The following is a 23,350-nucleotide window of genomic DNA, read 5'->3' as shown; positions in this document are numbered from 1 at the left end:
AGGAAAAAGGCTTGAGTCCAACCCCCACGACCAGCACACAAAAGAAGTGAAATGCAGTAGTCTATGGTAAAGTATTCAAATGACACATTTGAAGCCAAGAACGTGGAAAAGTTTCTTTATTAAGAAAAGGGAGAGAGTTACTTTGAGAAAAGGAGTAAACTGGACAAGTTCTCGTATATACCAGTGGACAGCAAGTTAAAGGTCTTTATTATTTATATCTATGTCTTTTCTAAAGTTAGATACAATTTCTAATAGATGATTATTTCTCTTATCTGCAAGCACACATACATTTAAGTACAATATTAAAAACTAATAAAATAGAGCTTCTCATAGAAAGTCAGTCATTTTTTTTTTGCCAGTCCTGGGCTTGAGCTCAGGGCCTGGGCACTGTCCTTGGGTTTTCTCAAGGCTAGAGCTCTACCACTTGAGCCTCAGCACCACTTCCGGCTTTTTTCTATGTATGTGGTACCAAGGAATCGAACCCAGGTCTTCATGCATGCTAGGCAAGCACTTTAACCACTAGGCCAAACCCCAGCCCCTGAAAGTCAGTCATTTTTTATAGACAGTGACTTAGGATCCCCACTAAAACATTTGATGAACCATAACCATTTATTTATTCAGCCTCATGTCAACAACATTAGCCATGGATATAGAAGACTCAAAGAGAATCTGAGAGGGCTGGCAATTTGGCCTAGTGGTAAGAGTGCTTGCCTGGCATACACAAAGACACAGGCTCAATTCATTGGTACCATCATACACAGCAAAAGCTAGAAGTGGGACTGTGGCTCAAGTGGTAGAGCACTAGCCTTGAGAAAGCCGACGCACAGTGCTTAGGCCCTGAGTTCAAGCCTCAGGACTGGCAAAAGAAAACAGACAGAGAGACATAATCTGAGAGCTGGATCTACAATTGAAGCTACCAAGAGGTTGATACCTGAAGATTATAGCTCAAAGTCAACCCAGGCAGACATATCCTAGAAAAACTACAATTTACTAACAAAAAGCCAGAAGTGGAGGTGTAGCTCAAGTGGTAGAGTCAGTCTTCAGTATAAAAGATAAGGACAGCACCCAGGCCCTTCCTTCAAGCACCAGCATACAAAAGAAAGAGGGAGACAGAGAGGGGGAGGGAGAGGGAGGAGAAGGAAAGGGGAGGAGAGAGAAAAGGAGACAGAAAAGGAAGGAAGGGAGGGAGGGAGGGAGGAGGGAGGGATAGAGAAATCTGACCTCACAGTCCAAGAAATGCCAGAAGGAAAAAGGGATTGGGGAAGAGAAGAAGAGAGATGAGCTGATACAAATAAATGTAGATTTCATTGCAAGGAAAAAGGAAGAGGACGAGTGCTTGTGGAAGGGAACTGAAGGTTGCTTTGTGAAGTGGAACATTCAGACTTTCTGAAGGCATCTCCAGGGATAGCTAGAGCTTGAACAGCAGTACACCTAAAAATAAGCCATGATGGCTGCAACGAGAACCACCGCTAGGATGAACCTGCTCTTGGTTACCACTGAAGCTGAAGAATTACTCCTTTCCACTGCTCTGGTCATCAGAGGCTTTCGCACACGCTCTTCTGTGGTTAAGATGGTTTCTCGAGCTCTAGCCCACTTTCCAGGACCCTGGAGACGGTACTGGGCAGGAGTGCAGGGTCCAAATAGGACCTTGAATGCTAGCTTTGGGTCAGTGAAGACTAGAGACCATACATTGGGCCTGACACCCACATACTCAGCAATCTCATCCATGGTATCTATGTAGTCTCCCTGAAGGGTGTGGCGCTGGCTCTCCACATACCTGAAGGAGAGAAGACAGAGGCCTTGAACTACCAACAATTCAACCAAACAGACAGCCAATCAGTCAGTGCTCTCTGAGTTTCAGCCTATTGACTTGATTTTACACAAGAAACTGTGGAAACTACAGGAGACAGTTGTCACCAATTTTCTGGATAAGGAGATAAGACAGAGAGGAAACAGCTAAGAGTGAATAAGGCTTTTGTTAAATACTGTGGGTTTTGAATGTAGAAATGTAAAGAGATTAGGGTTAAGGTGGAACTGGCCTATACCTACAGGGATAAGACAAAAACAAAGAAGCTATTCCAAGTCAGGTGAAGATAGTCAAGCACTGCTGGCCCACACCTGCAATGTGATTGACTCAGAAGGCTGGGATCTGAGGACCCCAGTTCAAAGCCAGCCTGAACAGGAACGTCAGTGAGAATCTTCTCTCCAATGGCCACAAAAAATGTAGAAGTGGAGCAGTAGCTCAAGTGTAGAGCAGCAGCTTTGATCAGAAAGAGCCAAGCCAGAGCATGTGGCTCTGAGTTCAAATCCCACTACTGACACCAATAAAATAAAAGTCATGGGCACAGCAAAGTGGAGGGATGGGCAGACATGAGTATAGAAAATGAGCACAGAAGGTTTTCAGGTGTTGACTACAGTACTGGAAGGCTAACATGAACATAGAAGCTCCAGCCCAGCGCACCCACATGCAGAAGGTTGACCAGAAATGTTTTCTGGAAAGAGGTCTTGAGTTATTCTATGAGTCAGTGACAGGGATGGGAACATCCAGAGAGCAGACCCTCCCAAGGTCCAGGAAATCTGGAATCCTGAAAGGAAGAGGGAGGATGCCTTATTCTACAAGAGTAAGTGTCTCTGCAGATATAAACCATAGATCAAGTGCATATTTGAAGAGCTATGAGGACATTTTAGGCAAAGAAATGTGCCTCATAGAGAAGGAATGGCATTTGGAGAGTGTTTTGCTTTGCTTTGTTTTCTTTAGAAGAACTGGGATTTGAACTGAAGGCCTTACCTGTTTCTATCAAGAGTGCCTCTCTGTGATTTGATTCATGTTTCCTCTTGGCATTTTGCTGGTTAATTACCAATAAGATGATCTGCTGAACTTTTTGCCCAGGCTTTGAACTGTGATCCTGCCTCCTGAGTAGCTGGGATTATAGACATAACAACAAGTGCCTTGCCTGTAATCCTGCATCTCCCTGGGAAATTTTCTTACCTGTTTGCCATTTCCTCTTGAATCTTAACTATTTCTGCCATCATTTCACTTTGGGGGGGCAATTTCTTTAGCCCTAAAGAAAAAAATGAAATTCTGAAATATACAATTTCTTGTGAGGGAACAATCATACTATTAGCACTTAGTCCACTGTAGAGAATTTTAAGAATTACAGGATAAATTTTCTATATGAAAATTGCTCACCTTATCCTAACACTACTGAAATAGACACGAGTTGAGCAATTCCAACCAGAATATTAGAAATAAAAAAAGACCCCCAATCCAAATTTCTTTCTGTCTGTGCATATGTTTCTCTCTCTCTTCGTCTCTCTCCGTCTCTCTGTGTGTCTCTCTGTCTCTGTCTCTGTCTCTGTCTCTGTCTCTGTCTCTCTCTCTCTCTCTCTCTCTCTGTGTGTGTGTGTGTGTGTGTGTGTGTGTGTGTGTGTGTGTGTGTGTACATGTAAGTACTTGACTTTAAAGTCATGACCTTAAACTCTAACTTAGATTTTCTGGCTGCACTGGTTTCAAAGTTAGATCCTCAGGTCTTAGCATCCTGACTAGCTAAGACTACAGACAGGAATAACCAGGGCCCAACACAAAGTGCAAGCTGTTTAAGCGCTGAAAAATAAAAACAAACTCAAGAGTCACATGTTTACAGTAAAGGTCCATGAAAGATAATTCTCCTCCTCTACACCTTTTATTTGATAAGATTTGGAAAGTATCATCCACAGCAACACTTGAGGACCAATCTTGCCAGATGAGTTGCAGGACCAACACAAGATAGTGTGGGAAGTCCCACACTGTACTGGGAGCGGGGCCAAGCACAGTGGTGCAGGCTTGTAATCCTAGTTAAATGGGAAACAAAGGTAAAGAGTGCTGCAATTTGCAGCCTATCAAAGCTGTACTATCTTCATCTGTGACTAATTGTTTTAGTTTGGTTTAATTTTTTGCTATTCATGGGGCTTGAACTCAGGGCCTGGGCACTGCCCTTGGATACTTTTTGCTCCAGGTTAGTGCTCTGCCACTTGAGCCACAGTGCTACTTCTGGTTTTTCTGAGTATTTGGTACTGAGGAATCGAACCCAGGGCTTAATATGCTAGGAGACACTCTACCACTAGCCTATGCTCCCGGCCCCAGTATTTAACTGGTTTTAGCTGAATAACACTGACAGTAAACTGCATGGTGAGAACCAGAAGCGCAGGACGTCCCACCCTGTGCAGACAGCACATCTGGGCACTCAGGCAACCAATAGATGGGGGCTTGGTGTTCCAGACAGGAGACACAGGCACCACTTGGGAATGAAAGCTCCTGGAGCAGTGCAATGCGTGGGCCTGAGGAGAGGAGAGAGAGCACCACAGCAGAGCTCCTGAAGCTGAGGAGGGCCAAGGGCTACTGGGAGAAGACGGTGGCATACTGTGGACAGGCCTGCAATAGGCCATGGGCCTGCAGAGGTAAGAAGCCTGCATATAGGCAAGAGGCTTTAAGAGAGCCTGAAGAGGGGTAAGAGGCCTGTGGAGAGAAGCCTGTAGACAGGCGTGTAGTGGGTGATTGGCCTGCAGGTAGGAGGGGCCTGTGTAGAAAAGAGGAGAGGGGGAAAATACTCGCCCCCTTGGAGGTTGCAGTGGCTCCTAGTTCTCAGGGAGTCCAGGACAGGGCAGTTGCAGACTAACTAATCAAACTCCTTTTTGACCTTTAACCATACCTCCGTGGATTTTCTCTGTCTCAGGCCATTACAATAGTAGGAATTTCTGCAGTAGGAACTTCATGGCAAGGACACAGCTAGACAAACAGCCGAACTGTATGTTAGTAAAAATAAAACAATAAAAACCTAGGTCACTATTCACCTTATACCCAGATATGTAAGCTCCATGCCAGCTAGAAACTTTAGACACACCTGATTCTTAAGTTGTATTCCATAGAATTCTGGAACATTGAGTTTCAGATGGAAGTACGTCTTACCTAACAAGTGCCACTAATACCAAGTGACAATCTCTTTCCTCCCTAGATATCGCCGGTCATAGAGATATCACCTCCAGAGGAGGTGATAATTGGCTGCTTTAGGTTTTGAACATTCTTGTTCTCTTCCTTGCTGGTGTCCCCTTCCTGGAGACATCTGACAACTATGCTGGAATGGCTCTGCTAAACCAGGGGACTCAGCCGGCTCTGTTGCCCAATGGATAGCTCATTGGACTTCTAAACCAGGGGACTCCAAACTCAGGAGCCTGCTGAGCTGGGTGCTGGGCTCAGGGCTATCTATGATCCTGTCAACTCGGGGTTTGAGATTTGATGACTGTGGTTCAACGCTAGCCCAGGTAGATAAATGTGAGAGACCCTTCTACCCAGTTAACCATGAAAAAGGCAGAAGCTCAGCTATGGCTCAAGTGAAAAGCACAAGACACTGATTTCAAGCCCCAATACCAGTGAAAAAGTAAGTAAGTAAGTAAGTAAATACCTTGTGTGCTTTGCTGTATCTCCTCATTTAGTCAGGGAAATCGTTACTTATATTTATTAATCAACAAGGACACAGGGAAATTAGATTGAAATTAGTTACAGAGAATGCTCAAGAAACCTACTTTGGGACTTGGTTTTCAAATTACTTCTCACCACATAACCATTAGTGAGGAAGCAGTCTAGTTCTTAGTGGTCCAAGGCAGATAATTCATTAAAGAAACTCTAGTGCTCACTAGAGTGTCACATTTGTAATTGTAGCTACATAGGTGACAGATCTGACCACTGAAGTTCTAAGTCAGGCTAGTGAGACAAACTGACAAGACTCATCTCCAATTAACCAGCAAAAAGCTGGAAGACAAGGCATGGTTTAAGTTGAAGTTAGCCTCCCTTGAACATAAAAAGCCAAGTGAAAACAAGAGCACATGATCTTTGGAGGGGGTTGGGGGAGGGAAGTCAGAGAAAAACATGGGGAGGGGTGACAGTGTTCAAGGAGTAAAGTATCCACTACCTGATGAATGTAACTGTAACCTCTATACATCACCCCCGTAATAAAATCATTTCAAAAACTATTTGACCTTGAGTTCAAGGTCAAGTAGTCTTGTAAAGTAAAATAAAATTCAGAAGCTAGATTGAATTACAATTCTTACAGGGGCCAGGAGTTTGGCCTAGTGGTAGAATGCTTGCTTAGCATGCACCAAGGCCAGGGTTCGATTCCTGGGTACCACATACACAGAAAAAGCCAGAAGTGGTGCTGTGACTCTAGTGCTAGAGTTGCAGCCTGGAGAAAACCCAAGGACAGCGCTTAGCCCCTGAGTTCAAGCCCCAAGACAGGCAAAAGAAAAAAAAATCTTTTAGAAACTGAATCATTCTGCTGGCTCACTGAGTCAACTTGCTGAATCATTTTTCCTTGTATATTCCAAGCGGAGAGAAGGGCCTTGAAAAGTAGAGAAAGATTTGTGAAATTGAAGAGTTCACATTCTCAAACAGTCTACAACCAGTTCTTAATTTTTGGCTGCAATCAACTCACATCATGTCTTATTATTTGATTTTATCTATAATAAAAGATTATTTGTTTGCTTCATAAATGAAAGACCAGTTTTTTTCAAGTCTGGAGTGTACATTGGAGTGATCTGGAGACCATTTTCTTCAATGACCTATGCCTACCCTACTCAGACTTGGGAAACACGTATTGCCAGGGATGGGACCAAAACTTTCCCAGTTGATGTTGATATATGCCTATAGAAATAAATGATTACTGCAAATCGATACATTATATTAATATAGGTTATTGATTAATGAAAGTTAATTAAATGGTTAATATATTTATTAAGAAATGGATCCTATAAATTCCTAAAATTACACGTTAAACTCAGTGTTTACTAAATTTTAAACTGCATTAAAAATAAATTTTCAAGCTGGGCGTGGTGGCTCACACCTGTAATCCTGGCTATTCAGGAGGCAGACATCTGAGGATCATGGTTCAAAGCCAGCCTGGGTATTAAAGAATCTAAAGAACATGAGACTCTTCTTCAAGAAAACAGGAAGTGGGAATTGGCTTTTGGGGTAGGGTGGTATCCTTGAGCTGAAGAACTCAGGGACAGCACCCGGGCCGAGGTTCAAGCCCCACGAACCCTTCCACCACCCAAATACATACATACATAAATTAATTTTCAGGACTCATTTTGTGCCAAGCACCATTACAATCATATAGACTGTCTCTGGCTAGTTACAAGGAAGCACACAAGCATAAGTAAACATGTCACCACGTAATGAAGTAGTCATTTGTACCTCCACTTACCTTTAAACACTTGAGCAGCCCAGCGAGCTTGGAGCTCTGCAACGGGCATAATGGCTCCCGAGGGCTGGATCAAGCCGATGATTGCACAGGTTGGCTTTTCCAGGTGAGGGGGAAAGACTTTCTTATACAGGGAAACCTTATTGTTTTCCACTTTGACAGAATCATCTTTAAGAAAGGGAAAGGCAAAACTGTAGCCTGTGGCAAAGATGACAACATCAATGTCATCCTCCCTGGAGCCGTCCTCAAATATGGCAGCTGTCTCTGTGAATTCCTTCACATTTCCTTTCACCTTCACCAAGCCAGAAATGATGCGATTTGGCAGCTCATCGTTTACTGTTGGATGCTGACTCAGAGCTCTGCAAGTGGAAAGGAAGATGAAGGGAAGGAAAAATGAGCAACCAAGAGAAAGAGATGAGGAAGACAGAGAAGAGAAGAGGAAAACAGAAATCAGTACCATGGATGGTGCCGGTGACTCACATGTATAATCCTAGCTAGTCAAAAGACTGAGATCTGAGCACCAAGGCTTGAAGCCAGCTCTGCAAAATAGTCTATGAGATTTATCCCAAGTTCATCAGCAAAATGCCAGAAGGAAGCCTGGTATTGAGGGTTCATGCTTATAATCCTGGCTTCTCACAAGGCTGAGATCTGAGCATTGCCATTCAGAGTCATCAAGAAAATCCATGAGACTCTTACCTCCAATTACTTCTGGAAAAGCTGGAAGTTGCGGGGTAGAGTGCTAACATAAAGAGACAGAGACAGTGCTAAGGCCTTGCGTTTAAGCCCTAGCCCTAGCACACATACACATAAAAAGCCAGAATCGAAGATGTGTCTCAAGTAGTTAAGACTGTTTCTGAGCATAAAAGCCAGCAGAGTGCTTGAACCATTTTGTTCAAACTTCAGCATCAGCACACACACATGCACACACACACACACACACACACACACACACACACACACACACACACACAGTAGAAATGAGTAGTATAATTAAATTCGTGTTTTTTGAACGTTTCCTCCACAGTCTGTCAATGGAATTTGGGAAACACCTACTTCAGACAGACTTGCTCTAGAGCAGAACGTCAACGCCAAAGCTGGGCTCTGGATGGCACTGAAAGGGAGGGCACTAGAAGACTAAAGTATGAGTTTTATTTCAGGAGTGGCCATTTCTGCTTTTTCAAGTAGCTGAAGCACTGTGTGGAATGATAAGGCCATAGTCCAGTGCCTCACCTGCATATTAACAAGTCTGGCAGGGCTAGGCTATCAGCATCCCTTCTAATCCCAGTTCTAGTTTCTAGTACGGTGTCTCTCCTCTCACGTTTAGGCATAGTGCAATGCCCAGCTCACAGCAGGGCCTCGTGTGTGGAGATGAGTGAATGAATGAAGTAATGCCTCTATAACTTTTTCAGTTGTTGTTGGACAGCACAGAACAACTGACACATGGGGAAGTGACTGAGGCCCAGGAGGATGGGAGACTGAAAGCACAACCCAGAGAGGAGCACATCTTAGCTTTCTGTGGCTGACATGGTAGGAATCTGAGTTCAGGTCCTGTGGATTTCTTTTGCCTTTTTTTGGAGGTACTAGGCCTTTGAACTAAGGGCTGGGCAGATGCTGTGCTGCTTGAGCCACTTTGCAGCCCTTTTTGCTGTATTTATTTTTTCTAGACAGAGTCCTTTTGCATGGGACAGCTATGGATGGTGATCCACCTACTTCTGCCTCCCTGTAGCTGGCTGACAGGCTCATGCCACCACCCCCAGCTGCCTGTTGAGATGGGGTTTTGCTAACATTTTGCTTGGGCTGCTTGAAATCTGCTCCTCTTGATCTGAGCCTCCTGAGGATCGGGAATATTTACATAAGCTCCCAGGCCTGGAGCTGTAGTTTTTGTTTTGTTTTAAACATGGCAATAGTTCTGTTAGTCATCCTGAGTGCCTTGGCCATTATCATCTCTGCTCTTGTTCTGAGAACTTACCTATGTTTAGGTTTCAAGCCAAACATTTCATGGTCAAACCGTTGGTTCATGCGTCTTTCCAATAATGAGTTTGATACTGATGTACCAATCATCTTTGATAAGAACACTTGAAATCGAGAACAACTTTCTATATCAATGGGGTATCCATTTAAGCCCACACGGTTAAGGATCCAGGCCCCTCTCCGGGTGCTGAGGAATACCTGGCACATGGGAACAAGGGTTGGTTCTGTCATTCAGGCTTGTGGTCCTTCCAAAGCATCCCTCCTTCTTTCAAGATTCAATTCAAGGTCACTCATCTGGCCTCCATGATCTTTGAACAAAAAGGCTCTGGAATTTTCCTTCCCAAACATGAAGATTATCATTGGAATGGTGCCTTCTTGTTCCCTGATTATGTGTTGATATGATCTGCAATTTCATCTCTGTTCAATGCTACTTTCCCCAACACATCCTCTCCCTTCTTCTCCTTCCTGAGATCCAGAACCAACTTTCTCCTCATCTTCTGAAACTATCTGGCACTATCAGGCTAACAAACTACTCTTCATCTCCTGCAAGTATCTGGCACTCACCACTGATGGAACTCATTAACATTTATGGAACAAGCTGTATCCTGGCTCTTCAACCCTGTCATTCTAGTTACTCAGGATGCTGAGATCTGAAGAGCACTGGTCAAAAGAGCCTTGATATAAAAGTCCTTGAGAATGTTACACCAGTTAACGAACAACAGGTAGAAGTAGTGGTTGGGCTCAAGAGACAGAGCCCAAGGAAAACTTTAGGGCCCTGAGTTCAAGCCCCAGTACCAACACCAAAAATGTTTTTAAAGATTCCCTATTTAGGGGCTGGGAATGTGGCTTAGTAGTAGAGTGCTTGCCTAGCATGCATGAAACCCTTGGTTTAATTACTTGGTATGACATCAAAAGAAAAAGCTGGAAGTAGCGCTGTGGTTCAAGTGGTAGAGAGTTATCCTTGAGCACAGAGAGGCTAAGGGACAGAGACCAGAGCCTGAGTCCAAGCCCAAACACAGTGCTCAGACCCTGAGTTCAGGCTCCCAAGACTGACAAAAAAATAGTGACATGAAAGAGTATATCCAGGGGCCGGGAGTTTGGCCTAGTGGTAGAGTGCTTGCCTAGCATGCACAAAGACCCGGGTTCGATTCCTTGGTACCACATACTTAGAAAAAGCTAGAAGTGGTGCTGAGGCTCAAGTGGTAGAGTTCTATCCTTGAGAGAAAAAAATCCAAGGACAGTGCTCAGGCCCTGAGCTTATGCTCAGGACTGGCAAAAAAAAAAAAAAAAAGAAAGAGTACATCCAAGCTGTTGTGACAGTGTTATGTTAAAATATAATTAATGTGTTATATGGGAAACACCAAATCAAAGTTAACTGGCTGTCATTCTTACTTTAGTTTCCATCTATGTCTTGTTTAAATCAGGCAATATTTTAATGAATGTGAAATTAGTGTAAAACAACCAACAGAATATTTCAAAAAATCAATATAATCTTGGATTAAATTAACAGAAGAGATAGGGATATTTTGGGCTGGGAGTTTGGCCAAGTGGTAGACTGATTGCCTAGCATGCACAAAACCCGGGTTTGATTCCTCGGTACCACATACACAGCAAAAAGCCAGAAGTGGTGCTGAGGCTCAAGTGGTAGAGCTCTAGCCTAGAGAAAGTCCAAGGACAGTGCTCAGACCATGAGCTCAAGCCCAGGACTGGCAAAAAAAAAAAAAAAAGGAATGGGATATTTCTCTTCACAAAAGGCTTATTCCTAAAGAATTACAGCAGAGTCCCTTAATACACTGGGATGGATAGGTCCACTGAAATTTATAAACAACTTCTCATACATGTGATAAGGCACCCAGGGAGACCGGCAACTGACACCTCCGCCTGCATGGTGTGGATGTGGTCTCCCTGCTCCACAGGTACAGCTCTGCTGTGCGTTTCCTGGGCCTCTCACACACAGGCAGCCTGACCTCCACCCTCTTTGGCTGCTTTCTTTCTGGTAATCTGCAGTACTTGGTGCTCAGTGGCTTTTCCCTTAGCCCTGATCACCAACAGCCCAGACATGCCAGCGATGTGGACGAAGGATGTGCCATGGGTTTCCACACATACTGTGCACATGCCAGCATAACAACTTTCTTTCTTTCCTTCTTGCCTGCCTGCCTGCCTGGTTTCTCTCTGTCTCCCTGTCTTTGTCTTTGTGTCTTTTGTTCCTTCTCTGTCTCTTTCTTTCTTTCCTTCCTTCCTTCCTTCCTTCCTTCCTTCCTTCCTTCCTTTCTTCCTTCCTTCCTTCTTTTTCCTTTTGCCAGTCCTGGGGCTTGAATTCAGGGTTTCATCACTGTGCTTGCGCTTTCTCAATATTTGCACTCCATCACTTGAGCCACAGCACCACTTCCAGCTTTTCCTGCACATGTGGTACCAAGGAATCGAACCTAGGGCTTTGTGCATGCTAAGCAGGCACTCTACTATTAGGTCACATTCCCAGTCCTCTCACAGACATTTCTACCCAGGTTGACTTTGAACTGTGATTCTCAGATCTCAGTCTCCTGAGAAGCTAGGATTACAAGTGTGAGCCACTGGCACCTGGTATAAGGGTAATTTATATTCTTCTATTTTGTTTAAGTTGGAGACCAGGATTCCAACTAATTACCTGATGCTTTGTGCCATAGGCTAACACTCTACCAAATGAGTCTTGCCTCCAGCCTCTACTCCTGCTTTATAACATTCTTTCCTCTGAAATATTTGTGGAGTTAATTCATGGGGTGGCATGCAAGCACCCTTGTAGTAACATATTCCAGTATGAAGAGGAGACTTCTTTTGGAACTGAGATACTATGTGGGCATCATTTAAAACCATGAGAGCATTCACATCTATTTGAGGAGGAGGAATACTGGGACTTCAACATTGGGCCTCACACATTTGTCCCAGTCTGTTGCTCTACCACTTGAGCTAAAGCTCCACTTTCTTTTTTGACTAGTTAAGCTGGAGCCAGGAGTCTCATGAATTTTCACCCAGGCTCTCTTCAAACCACTATCCTCAAATCGATGCCTCCTGAGTAGTTAGGATTACCAATATGGCCCATCATTGACCAGCTTGCTTCTATTCTAAAGAGAAATAGTACGAGGATTTTTTGTAAGAATTACAGTATAATCCAGGTAACTGAGGACCACGCATGCTGTTAATAGAGTCGGGATTCTGTGAACATTCAATGACATGAAACCATGGGTGTCCTGGTCTAGCAATATAGTGTGATAACATATGCTTTCCAGATGAACATCTGGGATACAGAAACCAAGTCAAAATGAACAAAAGAAAGCCAAGATGATACAAACTGTACTAGAATGAATGTTATCCTGTGTCACCTCACGGTATGCAAGGCCAGCATGGCTGGTGCATTAGCTAAAATGTGGACACTGCTCATGTTCTTGGAACGATCAGATCATTTCTTGTTTTTCCCAGCAAAAAGGAAATTCCCCCTAGTATGGAACTTCCAGGGTCTATGTGGCTAACCATAGTGAAACTAGACCCCGGCCTCCTCTCCCTGTCATGACATTGACTTCAATGGTCAAGGCTGAGGATCCACGAATGCTGTCTGAAGCTATCAAGGGATCATTTAGTGGAAGGCCAGCGGAGGATAGAGAGAATCCTCCACACAATACCAGTGTCTGAGGCCTTGGGGCCAAACCCTGTGTGTGGCTGACAGTGAGTGGAGGTGGGGTGGGGGCTGTGTGGGGGTCGCCAGGCTCTTTGTGGGGTCTGCTTCCCTTCCTTGGTGAGGGTAAAGCAAAGTCAAACCACTCATTGACTGATTCCAACCTGCTTGGCGATGTGGCTGATCTCAACAGCCAGATCCCCTCCAGAATTCCCAATGCCAATGACGATGACTCTCTTTCCCGCAAATGCTATGGGGTCCTTGTAGTCTCGACTGTGGAAGTATCGTCCTTGGAATTTTTCAATTCCTACCAGAGAACGGGGAGCAGTTATTGAGAGATGGCCTGTAGGCTGGATGCCATGTATAGTCAAGTTGGGATTTTCCACCGCTTTCCTTTCTTTGGTACCCTTTTGCCTTTCTGAAAGTATGTTTTTTTAAGTATTTTCTGCTGAACTTTCTGAATTTTTTGAATTAAATTCTTCTCTCAGAGGAAGCAATCTCCTTATGACAAGTAGTTTGTATTTTGGCTACATAGCTTTAAAAAACTCTAGTCTCCTGGATCTTTCATTCCCTGAATTGTCTATTCCCATTTCTCTTTTTTTTCCTAGCTCTCTCCCTTGGCTTTGTGGTTTAAGGCTGGTACTCTACTTCATGAGCCAAAATGCCATATCTAGTTTTTTTCTGGATTGCTGGAGAGAAGGGTCTCAGAGATTGCTCTGCCTGGGCCGACTTTGATCTGGTATCCTCAGATCCCAGTCTCCTGAACAAGCAGGATGACAGCTGTGAGCCACCAGTACCCAGCACTACGCTCATGTCAGTGACAATCCATACTCCACAGTGCACACTCTGGCCATCCACACAATACATATTCAAAAGGAAAATCAAGCCAAAGACTGTCGTAACTCAGTGCTTCAAACTCTGATTTCCTCCTGGAAAGGAAATAATTCTGGACATTTTCCTCTACTGCTGAAACCTTCTTAATTGAAGCCAGTGTTACTCAATAGTTTTGTTTTCTGTTGTTTTCACTAAAGCCAAAGCCAGATGGGGGTGGCTCATGCCTGAAATCCTAGTTACTCAGGAGACTGAGCTGGAATTGACACTGGGCAGATCAAGCTAAGAACTGTTATGTCTAATTAACCACCAAAAACCCAGACTCGAGCCATGGCTAAAGTGGCAAGAAAGCCAAGAGAGCCCTGGAGGCCCTGACTTCACCTCCAGTGGAAGCTCCAGGAAACCAATCAAGCTAACATCGTGGGTTGGAGGAAGGCTGAGCCTTTTGCCCATGAAGTCAAAATGACCACAACCTGTCCACTTGTCAATGGTCAGGTCCACATGTGGTGTGGAGCCTTCCCTCCTGGACATTTCACTCACCAGGAAAGCTGTGCAGGGGCAGGTGAGCATCGCTGTGGTGCCCTGTGCAAACCATCACTCCATCGAAGACATCCACCTGCTTTGTCCCTTCACACTCCGTGACCACCTCCCACTGGCCTGATGCAGAGAAATCAGGCTGCTTCTTCACACTGCACACAGCCGTCTGAAAAGTGACAGTCATGGGACACTGCTACCCCAGCCTGTACACTGGTCCCCAGCCCAGCAAGGCCACCACTTCTGGTTAAATGTGCAGGAGGCTGTTGTCACCACTGCCTTTCCACCCCAGGTCCCACACACAGACAGTCCATTTTACAATGCCTGAAGAGAGTCAACTCAGCACTGACATTCAGTGAGAAAACTTCCATGAGGCAGACTAAGTACCTTAGCTGGCCAGCTAATGAACTGTGCTGCCAGGAAATGAGCAAACAGCTAGTTCTCCTGTCTAGACCCCAAGGCACTGAGAACCCAAGGAAACCTTTGTCACATTCCATGCCGTCCCCACGCCCACTGATGTCTTCTCACCCCCAAGGAGTCTTCCCTTGCCTAGGTATACCAGGACCCAGTAATTTCCCAAGAACGACACCAGATTACTGTGGCAATCACACTCAAGAACATAGTGAACCCTGGTCAGGAAGCAGGAGAGAGCTAAGTCACTGGGGCCAAGCTGTAGAAGCAGGAGACGTTAAAGTTCCTCTTCCCATCGGTTCCACTCATCCATTTCATTAATAGCAAAATGGAATGCAACGGAACTCTTCCAGCAGGAGACTGTCTATATCTGCACACAGAATCTCTGAAAGAGCTTCCTGATCCTTTTTCAGACACAGAGAGGACAAAGAATAGAAGCCTGGCCTGCATAGGAGAGATACAGTTTGGGTAGTCAATCAGATTCTCCACAGGAGCCCTGGCCAGTGGCAGGGCAGTGTTCATTTGACACATCCCTTCAGGAGCACAGATGCCCACACAATGCCCAGCTGACCTTGAACCGGATGTACTTGAGAAGGTCAAATTCTTTGGCATACATCCGGAAGTACTCCAGGACTTGGGAGTGGTGCATGAAGTTGGGGAAGTGGTCTGGGATGGGGAAGTCACTGAAGCACATCATCTCCTTGGAGGTGTTGATCACCACGGACTTGTAAATACTCGCCCTGCCCTGCTCAGCGCCTTCCTGCAGTAACAAGAAGCATCCGGTCAACTGGAGAGGTCACTTCATCATCTCTAACTCGTGGTACACATTTGGTGGAGCTTTCTAAATGAAATGTCAAGCCAACAACTTGTATATGAGAACACAAACACACACACACACATGTACACACACACATACATGCACAGACATGGGCATACACATACATCTTCCAGCACTTACGCTTTCCCTCACTGTCTACCCATTTAGTCCCTTTCTGCTCAGTTGGGATTATGATGTATTTTGTTTTATTTATTTTTTTAGTATAGATATTTTTATTTTTACTGTATAGGTGCTGTACCGGGTGAGATTACATTTTTTACCGTGTTTGTATGTGTGTGTGTGAGAGAGTACTCAGGTTTGATCTCAAGGCCTGCCTGTGTCATGGATCTTTTTGCACTCGAGGCTACAGCCTGAGGTCCACTAACCCCTTCTGGAGAGTTTCATTGAAGGAAAGATTCTCTTGAACCTTCCTTTCCTGGCTGGCTTCAAATGAAGATCTTCAGATCTCAGCTTCCTGGGCTGTTAGGATTACAGGCATGAGGCACTGATGCCCAGCTCACAGTGAATTTTCCTACCACCTCAGATTGTCCCATTGTGGACTTGTGGAAAATAAATGTTTGAAGTTCTATAGCTCCACTGCTCTTTAAGCAGCCACTCAGTTCATTCTGTTCTCAGGGATTTCGTGTGTGCTGGCACACACTTGACCTGGAATGGAACAGGAGCCAGCACAGAAGTGACCTTTCTCGGGGGAAAGCATTGTCTTATGATGAATCTGCATTGGTTTTCAGAAGGTGACAGACTTTCACCGCCAAAGTAAACAGATAATGATGCCAAACTAGACTTTAGTAAACAATATTGAAGATTAAAAAGCCAAAACCTGCTGTTCTGATTTCCTTTGGGTAGTTAAGAGGAGATAAGATAGTCACAGCCCTCCTGAGGCTCAGCTAAGATGAGGATCTGAGCCTCCCGTGCCTGCAGACTCTTCTTAAAGAGGAGACCCAGTGGATGTGAGGTTCAATGATTCTCCACGGTCTCACTCCCTGTGCTTGACAGACACAAGCTTTGAGCAGCCTCGTGTTCTCTGCACTAGGTATCAGCTACATTTCAAAGACAGAATTGTGGTGTCAGGAGCCAGTGGCTCACAGCTGTAGTTCCAACTACTCAGGAGGCTCAGATGTGAGGATCTCGGTTCAAATCCATTCAGGGCAGATAAAGCCCAGAGCCTTCTGTCTCCAATTAACCAGGAAAATGGTCGCAGTGTAGTTGTGGCTCAATGGCAAGAGAAAGCAGCAGCCTTGTTGGTAGAGCTAAGTGACAGCACCAAGGCCCTGTGTTCAAGACGGATCCACACCTACACCACACACCATGCCACACACCACACACCACACACCACACACCACACACCATGCCACATACCACACACCACACACCACACACCATGCCACACACCACACACCACACACCACACACCACACACCATGCCACATAGCACACACCACACACCACACACACGCACAGGTACAAAATCAATATTACCAGGAACCATAATCAAATGTCCACTGCCCTCTTCCAAAGGCAAAGAACTTTGGGCTTTTCGATAAATCAATGCTTAGAGCAAACCAAGCAGTGGGATTTTCTTTATATTGCCTAACAATCCTCCAAATTGACAAGAGGAGGCCTGCTACAGGCTTATCTAAAGTTGACTGTGACCCTTAATGATAATATCTATATCTATATCTATAATATCTATAGCTGTCTATGTTAGCTAGCTAGTTAGCTAAATGTGAAAAATGTTTCCTGGGAGGAATTGTGAGCAAATAATTGCAGCTCATTTACCAGGGGCAACCTTTACACATTGAAAACACAAAATTTTAGATTTTAGTATCAATAGTCTCAAGTAGTAAGAAACACTTTAAGGAAAGGTTGGGAGGGAGGGATGGAGGGAGGGATGGAGGGAGGTGAGGGGGGCTGGACCAGGCCCTGGGGTTGGATTCTAGCAGCTCCAGCCTCAGTGCACCTCCCCAGGTGAACTGGTCCCCAGGCCTGGGCTGGGTCAGGAGGGGTCAGGGCTGTACCTGGAACCTCCAGAGCCCTCCGATGTCCTCCGACCTCTCGAAGCAGAGGGGCTCCAGTCCTTCCTCCAGGCAGGTCTTGATGCAGGCGAGCCCGCTGGAGCCGGCGCCCACCACCGCCACTCTTTTCTTGGCCATGGCCTGGTCTTCCCGGGCTGGGGTGCAGTCCTCTCCCTGCAGGACACAGGAGCACAAGCCTGGGGGGACACTTTTCGGGATGACGATGGCCCAATGAGCCAGGCCTCCTCACCTGGCTCTGCACCTGGGGTCTGCAGTCCTGCTGCTCCTGCCCCTGTCAGAAATGAGGCCAGGCAGGAGGAACCCTAGGCTTGGACAGAGGGTGACCCGCCCCCAGTGCTGGCCACGCCTGCTGGCCCCGGAGTCCTCCCAGCCCCCCAGACTCCTCCCAGCTCCTCCTGAGTCCCCCTAGCCCTCTGGATTCACCCCCACCTTTCCCGAGTCCTCCCAGGTCCCTGAGTTCTTCCTAGTCCCTCCCTGATTCCTCCCAGCTCCTGAGAGTCCTCCAGTTTCCCAGATTCCTCCCAGCCCCCTGGAGTCCTCTAGACCCCCTGAGTCCTCCAGTCCCCTGCGTCCTCCCTGCTTTCCAGATTCACCAGACCCCCTGAGTCCTTCAGCCACCCGGAGTCCTCCCCGCTCTCCAGATTCCCCCCACCTCCTTTGAGTCCCCCAGCTCCCCAGAGTCCCCCTTGCCTCCTGGAGTCCTCCTAGCCCCCCGGAGTCTCTCCTGCTCCCCGGAGTCCCTCCAGCCCCCTGGATTCCTCCTAGTTCCCCAGAGTCCCTCCTGCTCTCCGGAGTCCCCCCAGCCCCATTGAGTCCTCCCAGCTCCCCAGAGTCCCCCCTGCTCCCCGGAGTCCTCCCAGCTCCCTTGGAGTCCCCCCTGCTCCGAAGAGTCCCCCCTGTTCCTCGGAGTCCTGCCAGCCCCCTGGAGTCCCCCCTGCTCCCCAGAGTCTTCCCAGCCCTATGGAGTCCTCCCAGCTCCCCTATCCACAGCCCTGTTTGTGTGTCACTACAGAGGAACCCCGGGAGCCCAGGACACCCCACCCAGGAGCCTGCAGGCCACCTGCCCTTGCAGTGCTCTGTGACCCCCCCCACACCTCCCTCTCCTCACCTCCCTGCTCCCCTTCTCTGGCTCCCTCTGCCCACAGAGTGCCAGCTCCCCTGGTGGAGTTCTGGAGTCCTGGAGATTAAGAGGCCAAGGCTATCCTGCTGGGCTGCCTTTGCACTGTGAGCCCAGGATTCAGGGCTTTTCTCTCCTATAGTCCTAGGAGAAGTTCAAATGCAGAGTATCTCCTACAATGGGCCAGCAAACGTGTGGCTATCATGCTGCATAGAGCTGTCAAAGCAATGGATTCAGGATTTCATGCACTGACTCAGACTGAGGGTTCCCAGCTGGCTAACAGCCGCTCATGCCTCCAGAGGCTCAGATATCAGGATCCCACTTTGAAGCCAACACAGACAGGAAAGTCTGGGAGACTCTTTTCCCCAATAAACCAGAAAAACCTTAAACTGCAGCTCAAGTCATAGAGCCTCAGTCTTGAATGAAAAACCTAAGGAACAGTGCTTAGGTCCCACTTGTAAGTCCCAGTACTGTCACAAAAATAAATTTAATAAATAAATAATTCTGTCCTAGCAATGATTAACTCTAGCTCCAGGAATTATCTGACAGATTGTATAAGCATGTTTTGTTTTTTTTTTCCAGGTTAGATAACAGAAGGAAATAAGTTGAGGACACTAGTTTAGTCCAAGTCCTTGCAGTCAAGGGCGCTTAGGGAAAAAGAAGGAACAACACTCACCTACCAAACAAAAGTCCTATGGGCAAGTTTTGCTATCAAGTTACTCACAATTTTTTAACTAAATCCTCAGCGACTCCTTTGATAATCTTTCAGTGTTGTACCATTACTTTTGACAAACTTCTTTTATTCTTCTTCTTCATGTGTATTCTCTTGGTGTATTTTACATGGCCTCTTATTTGATGGTATTCCTTTTTTGTTTTTGTTTTGCCCTTCCTGGAGCTTGAGCTCTAGGCTCTGTACAATGGCTTAGCCTTTTCCACTCAAAGCTGGCACTCTATCACTAGAGCCACACTTTTTTTTAAAATTATTTTTTGTGGGTCATGGAGCTTGAATTCAGCTGGGCGCTATCCCTGAGCTCTTCAGCTCTAGGCTACTGCCTGATCTTTGAGCCAAACCCCACATCCCATTTTCTAGAGGTCATTTGGAAATAAGAATCTCAGGTCCTTTTGTGTCCCGGCTGGCTTTGAACCTTCATCCTCAGATCTCAGCCTCCTGATTAGCTAGGATTACAGGCATCAAACACCACACCCAGCTGGAGCCAACCTTCTATATGCAGCTTTTGGCTGGTTACTTGGCAATAAGAGTCTCTTGAATTTCTCTGTCTAGGGTAACTCCATCTTCAGATCTCAGCCTCCCAATTAGCCGGGATAACAGGTGTGAGCTGCAAGAAACTTGCTTTGCCTTTGGGGGTTGAAAATTTATTCTGTGCTGTTAGATCACCAAATGTGTGCAACTGCATCCATCAAATTGCAATTTTTTCCTTTGGCAGAAGTGGGGAAGGAATACCCTAGACTCTTTGGCAGGCTTCACCACACAGGAAGGGACATTTTTTTTCCACTCTGGGGCACAGACCTCATCGGAGCTCAAGGTCGAAGGTCAAAGATCACACACTCAAGAGCCAGTCCACATCTGATTTACTAGAAGCTGCCAAACGGTGCCTTTCTGCACAGCGAATGGAACACATCCACTGGTTAAGCTTTCCTGCTCATGCTGGTTTTGGCGGGGTCACAGAGACTCCCCGTCGGTGGCACTGTCTGTGCCACATTGCCCTCCTGAGTTTACTTCTAGAGGAGTTGACCCTTGCCAGTGGAAGACCGTACACAGAGTTCATAGAAACGTGGTGATGATGAAAGGCTAGAAAGGATGAACTGCAGTTAAAGCTACCCTCTTTCTCTGCCAACCAACATGGTGACTCATCAGAAACTATTGTGCAGGCATTTTCTTTTGTGTGTCAACACAGGGGCTTCTACTTAGGATCTCATGCTTTGGTTTGGTTTTGGATTGCCATCCTGGGGTTGAACTTGGGCCTTGGGCAGTGTCCATTGCACAAAAGTCTTCATTGTTCTAAACGGGGATCTAAGAAAACAAAAGCCAGGCTTTAAGGATTGACTCTTTCCCTCTGATGCCAGCTGCACCTGCAGGTCAGGCAGAGCAGCTGGGTTGCACAGATGTGCATGAAAAAGGTAGACCAATCTGACCTAAGCTTGGCATCAACATCCCAACGTGGGCCTAACCTGAAGGGAACTCCGAGGCCAAGCTGTGAGAGCAGGAGAGGGTTAAGAGGTTGGAAGGCTAAGAAGTGACCCCTGAGAAGGCCCTGAGAAGGCAAGACAGATGAACATGAAAGTGCTTGGGGACAGGCAGGCGACAGAGGCTCACGCTACTCAGGAGGCTGAGATCTAAGGTTCAAAGGCAGTCCATGAGACTCTTCCCTCCAAGTAACCACCAGAAAACTGGAAGAGGTGGTGCAGGGACAGGGCTCAGGCCCAGACTTCAAGCCCCTTGATTGGCAAAAAAAAAGGAAAAAGCTGGAGACCTTGGATAATGGAGTCAGTTATACTCTACTGGGCCTATTCTCTGCAGGCGCCTGCAGTCACCTCCCCTGCAACAAGCTCAAGTGACCTGTGTCTCCTTGCCCAGACCCCACAAAACTCTAAACTCCAACCATACCTCCCTGCACAACCTCGAGTCCTGTGGGAAGGTGGTTGGCCTTCTCTATGCCTCAAGAAACAGTCCAGGCCTGTTGAGAATTGATCCTAGCCTTTCCTTTCTTTCTCCTCCATTTTCCTGTCCCTCTAAACAGCTTCCAGACAGAAAATACTGTAGCGCAAGGACACAGGCTCGCTGTGCCCTCCCGCCCAGCTGTTCCTGGGTTGCGATGGTTGATTTGTGGCTGGGTCTTCTGTCTGGGCAGACAGAAGCAGCAGATACCGGGCATGGCGAGGATGCACAGGCAGCTCGACTCCAAGTCCTGTGTGGACAGATTCACGGGTGGCAGCAGCGTGGTGCCTCCCAGGCCGCTGTTCCCAGACCCCTGTTCTGTCCAGGGCCAGCTCTGCTCCACCCCCTGCCCTGCACGAGTGCCTAAGGCCAAGCAGCCATCCATGTGCCATTGTAGGCACCTGTGTGTGCTGAGCCTCAAGGCCGCATGCGAGTTACCTGACCTATGTGACCAGACGTCATGTGCGTCCCTGAAATTGAAGGCACAAGCCCTCTGGCAGCCACAGCAGGGGAAGCTGCCACACTTTACCTCTCACCCGACCTCTTCGGGTTTCTCATCATCCAGTCTACTTACTCATATTTGACTGGGTCTTCAACTCAGGCTCTCTCCCCCTTGCGTGGCCTTGTCTGCTCAAGGCTGGCTCTCCACCACATGAGTTGGAGCTCCACTTTTTCTGCATCGTGTTTGTCTTCATGAGGCTTTCCTTCTTGAGGAGAGCTGACCTAGACTATCCAACCAGGACAAGGTTTGACAATGTGACAGCTGCAGGCGGGCCCTCCACTAGAACTGCAGTTCCAGTCCAGACATACCCTTATCCTGGGAAGGTAACTTGTAAATATGGGGCCAATCCCTGTCTCCCAAATTATAAGCCATAGCTAGGATTTCTGGGGGGGGAAAATAATCTGTCAGTTAGTACAGTGGGTCCTGTCCTCCCTCAGTGACCAGGGCTGTGTTGGGTGTCCTCATCAGGCCTCGTGGCTGGCATCTGAATTTTGGCATCATCTCCATGGAGCTTTTAAGGCTTGGTCCAAGAATTCGTGGAGGCCCCAGCGAAACACACGATGGCCAGGATCTTGGAGCCCTGGGTAGTGATCCAGGTAAATCATGAGCTGGGAGCCATAGGTCTGGCCTGGGTGGAAACAGCAGAGGCTGTAGCACAGGGCACCCTTCATATCCTGGCCTCCTATGGGCACCATTCGGTTCTCATGGGTCTTGCAGATAAACTTTGCCTGAAATCTTTCTTTCTGGCTGAATGCAGAGGGCACTCAGGGCATCTCCAGATTCCCAGGGCCCAGTGTTGCCATGTTCTGTGTGAACCAACTTGGAGAAAATCTGTCTCTGTCTTTGTCTTTGTCTCTCTGTCTCTCTGTCTCTCTCTTTCTTTCCAAATAATTTTCTTTGCTTCTGTAGAATACGCTTTTGTACCTCACACAAATCATGATAAGCTTTGTGTTAGTCCTATCCCAGGCTGCATGTTTTGGGGACATGAGTCAGCTTGCAGTTGCCAGCTTTCTAATAAAGATTCCCAATTCAACCTCTCAAAATATGGCTTCTTTGTATCTCACCAATCGATTTGGAGGCCCCAGCAAATCCCAGTACCAAGAGCGTACTTGGATGCCTTGAAGCCACTGGCAGCCTTGGCCTTCATGCTGTCCAAGGATGGGAACTCTCTAGGTGAGACATACCAGGGCCCCATGGCCTCTCTGAGGCTGCTCCAAAAGCCAGAGCTTGGGTGCCTGACAGCCCTCTAATGAAAGCACCCATTCCAGAAGGCCATGCGGACACAGTCCCACACAGGAGAAGGGGGTCTACTGGAAGGGCTGACAAGGCCATCTCCCTCACAGGAGAGGGACAATATGGGATCTGTCCCTATTCAGAGCATAATGTCTGCCCTAGAGATGGGAGACAGTCTGCATGGACAGGCAGGTCTGGGCAGAGACTGTGAAGACCTCTCCTGGGAAAGTCTAGGGCAAGATGGAGTTCAGGTCTGGATGCAGCTGGGGGCTTTAAACTGCCCCAAGACGTGAAGTGGGAGGAGCTGAGGACCCGAGATGGAGGG

At 46.8% G+C, this 23,350-nt stretch overlaps 1 protein-coding gene across 1 annotated transcript; it reads right to left on the bottom strand.

The window, feature by feature from the left end:
• Positions 1 to 1,168: 1,168 nt before the first annotated feature.
• LOC150061296 (flavin-containing monooxygenase 5-like) lies at positions 1,169 to 17,724 on the bottom strand. The gene is made up of 8 exons (XM_090334172.1): positions 17,479 to 17,724; positions 15,197 to 15,385; positions 14,221 to 14,383; positions 13,014 to 13,156; positions 9,202 to 9,401; positions 7,236 to 7,591; positions 2,990 to 3,062; positions 1,169 to 1,777 (listed from the first exon to the last, which is right to left on the bottom strand). The coding sequence occupies exons 1-8, from the start codon at positions 17,611 to 17,613 to the stop codon at positions 1,432 to 1,434; spliced, it is 1,605 nt and encodes a 534-aa protein (XP_090190298.1). The 5' UTR covers positions 17,614 to 17,724; the 3' UTR covers positions 1,169 to 1,431.
• Positions 17,725 to 23,350: the final 5,626 nt, after the last annotated feature.

Source organism: Megascapheus bottae, chromosome 6 (assembly GCF_031878675.1).
Source record: "Megascapheus bottae isolate mThoBot1 chromosome 6, mThoBot2.hap1, whole genome shotgun sequence".
NCBI classification, from domain to species: Eukaryota; Metazoa; Chordata; class Mammalia; order Rodentia; family Geomyidae; genus Megascapheus; species Megascapheus bottae.
Note: the sequence above shows the minus strand (reverse complement) of the source record. Positions and strands in the feature narration are given on the sequence as shown.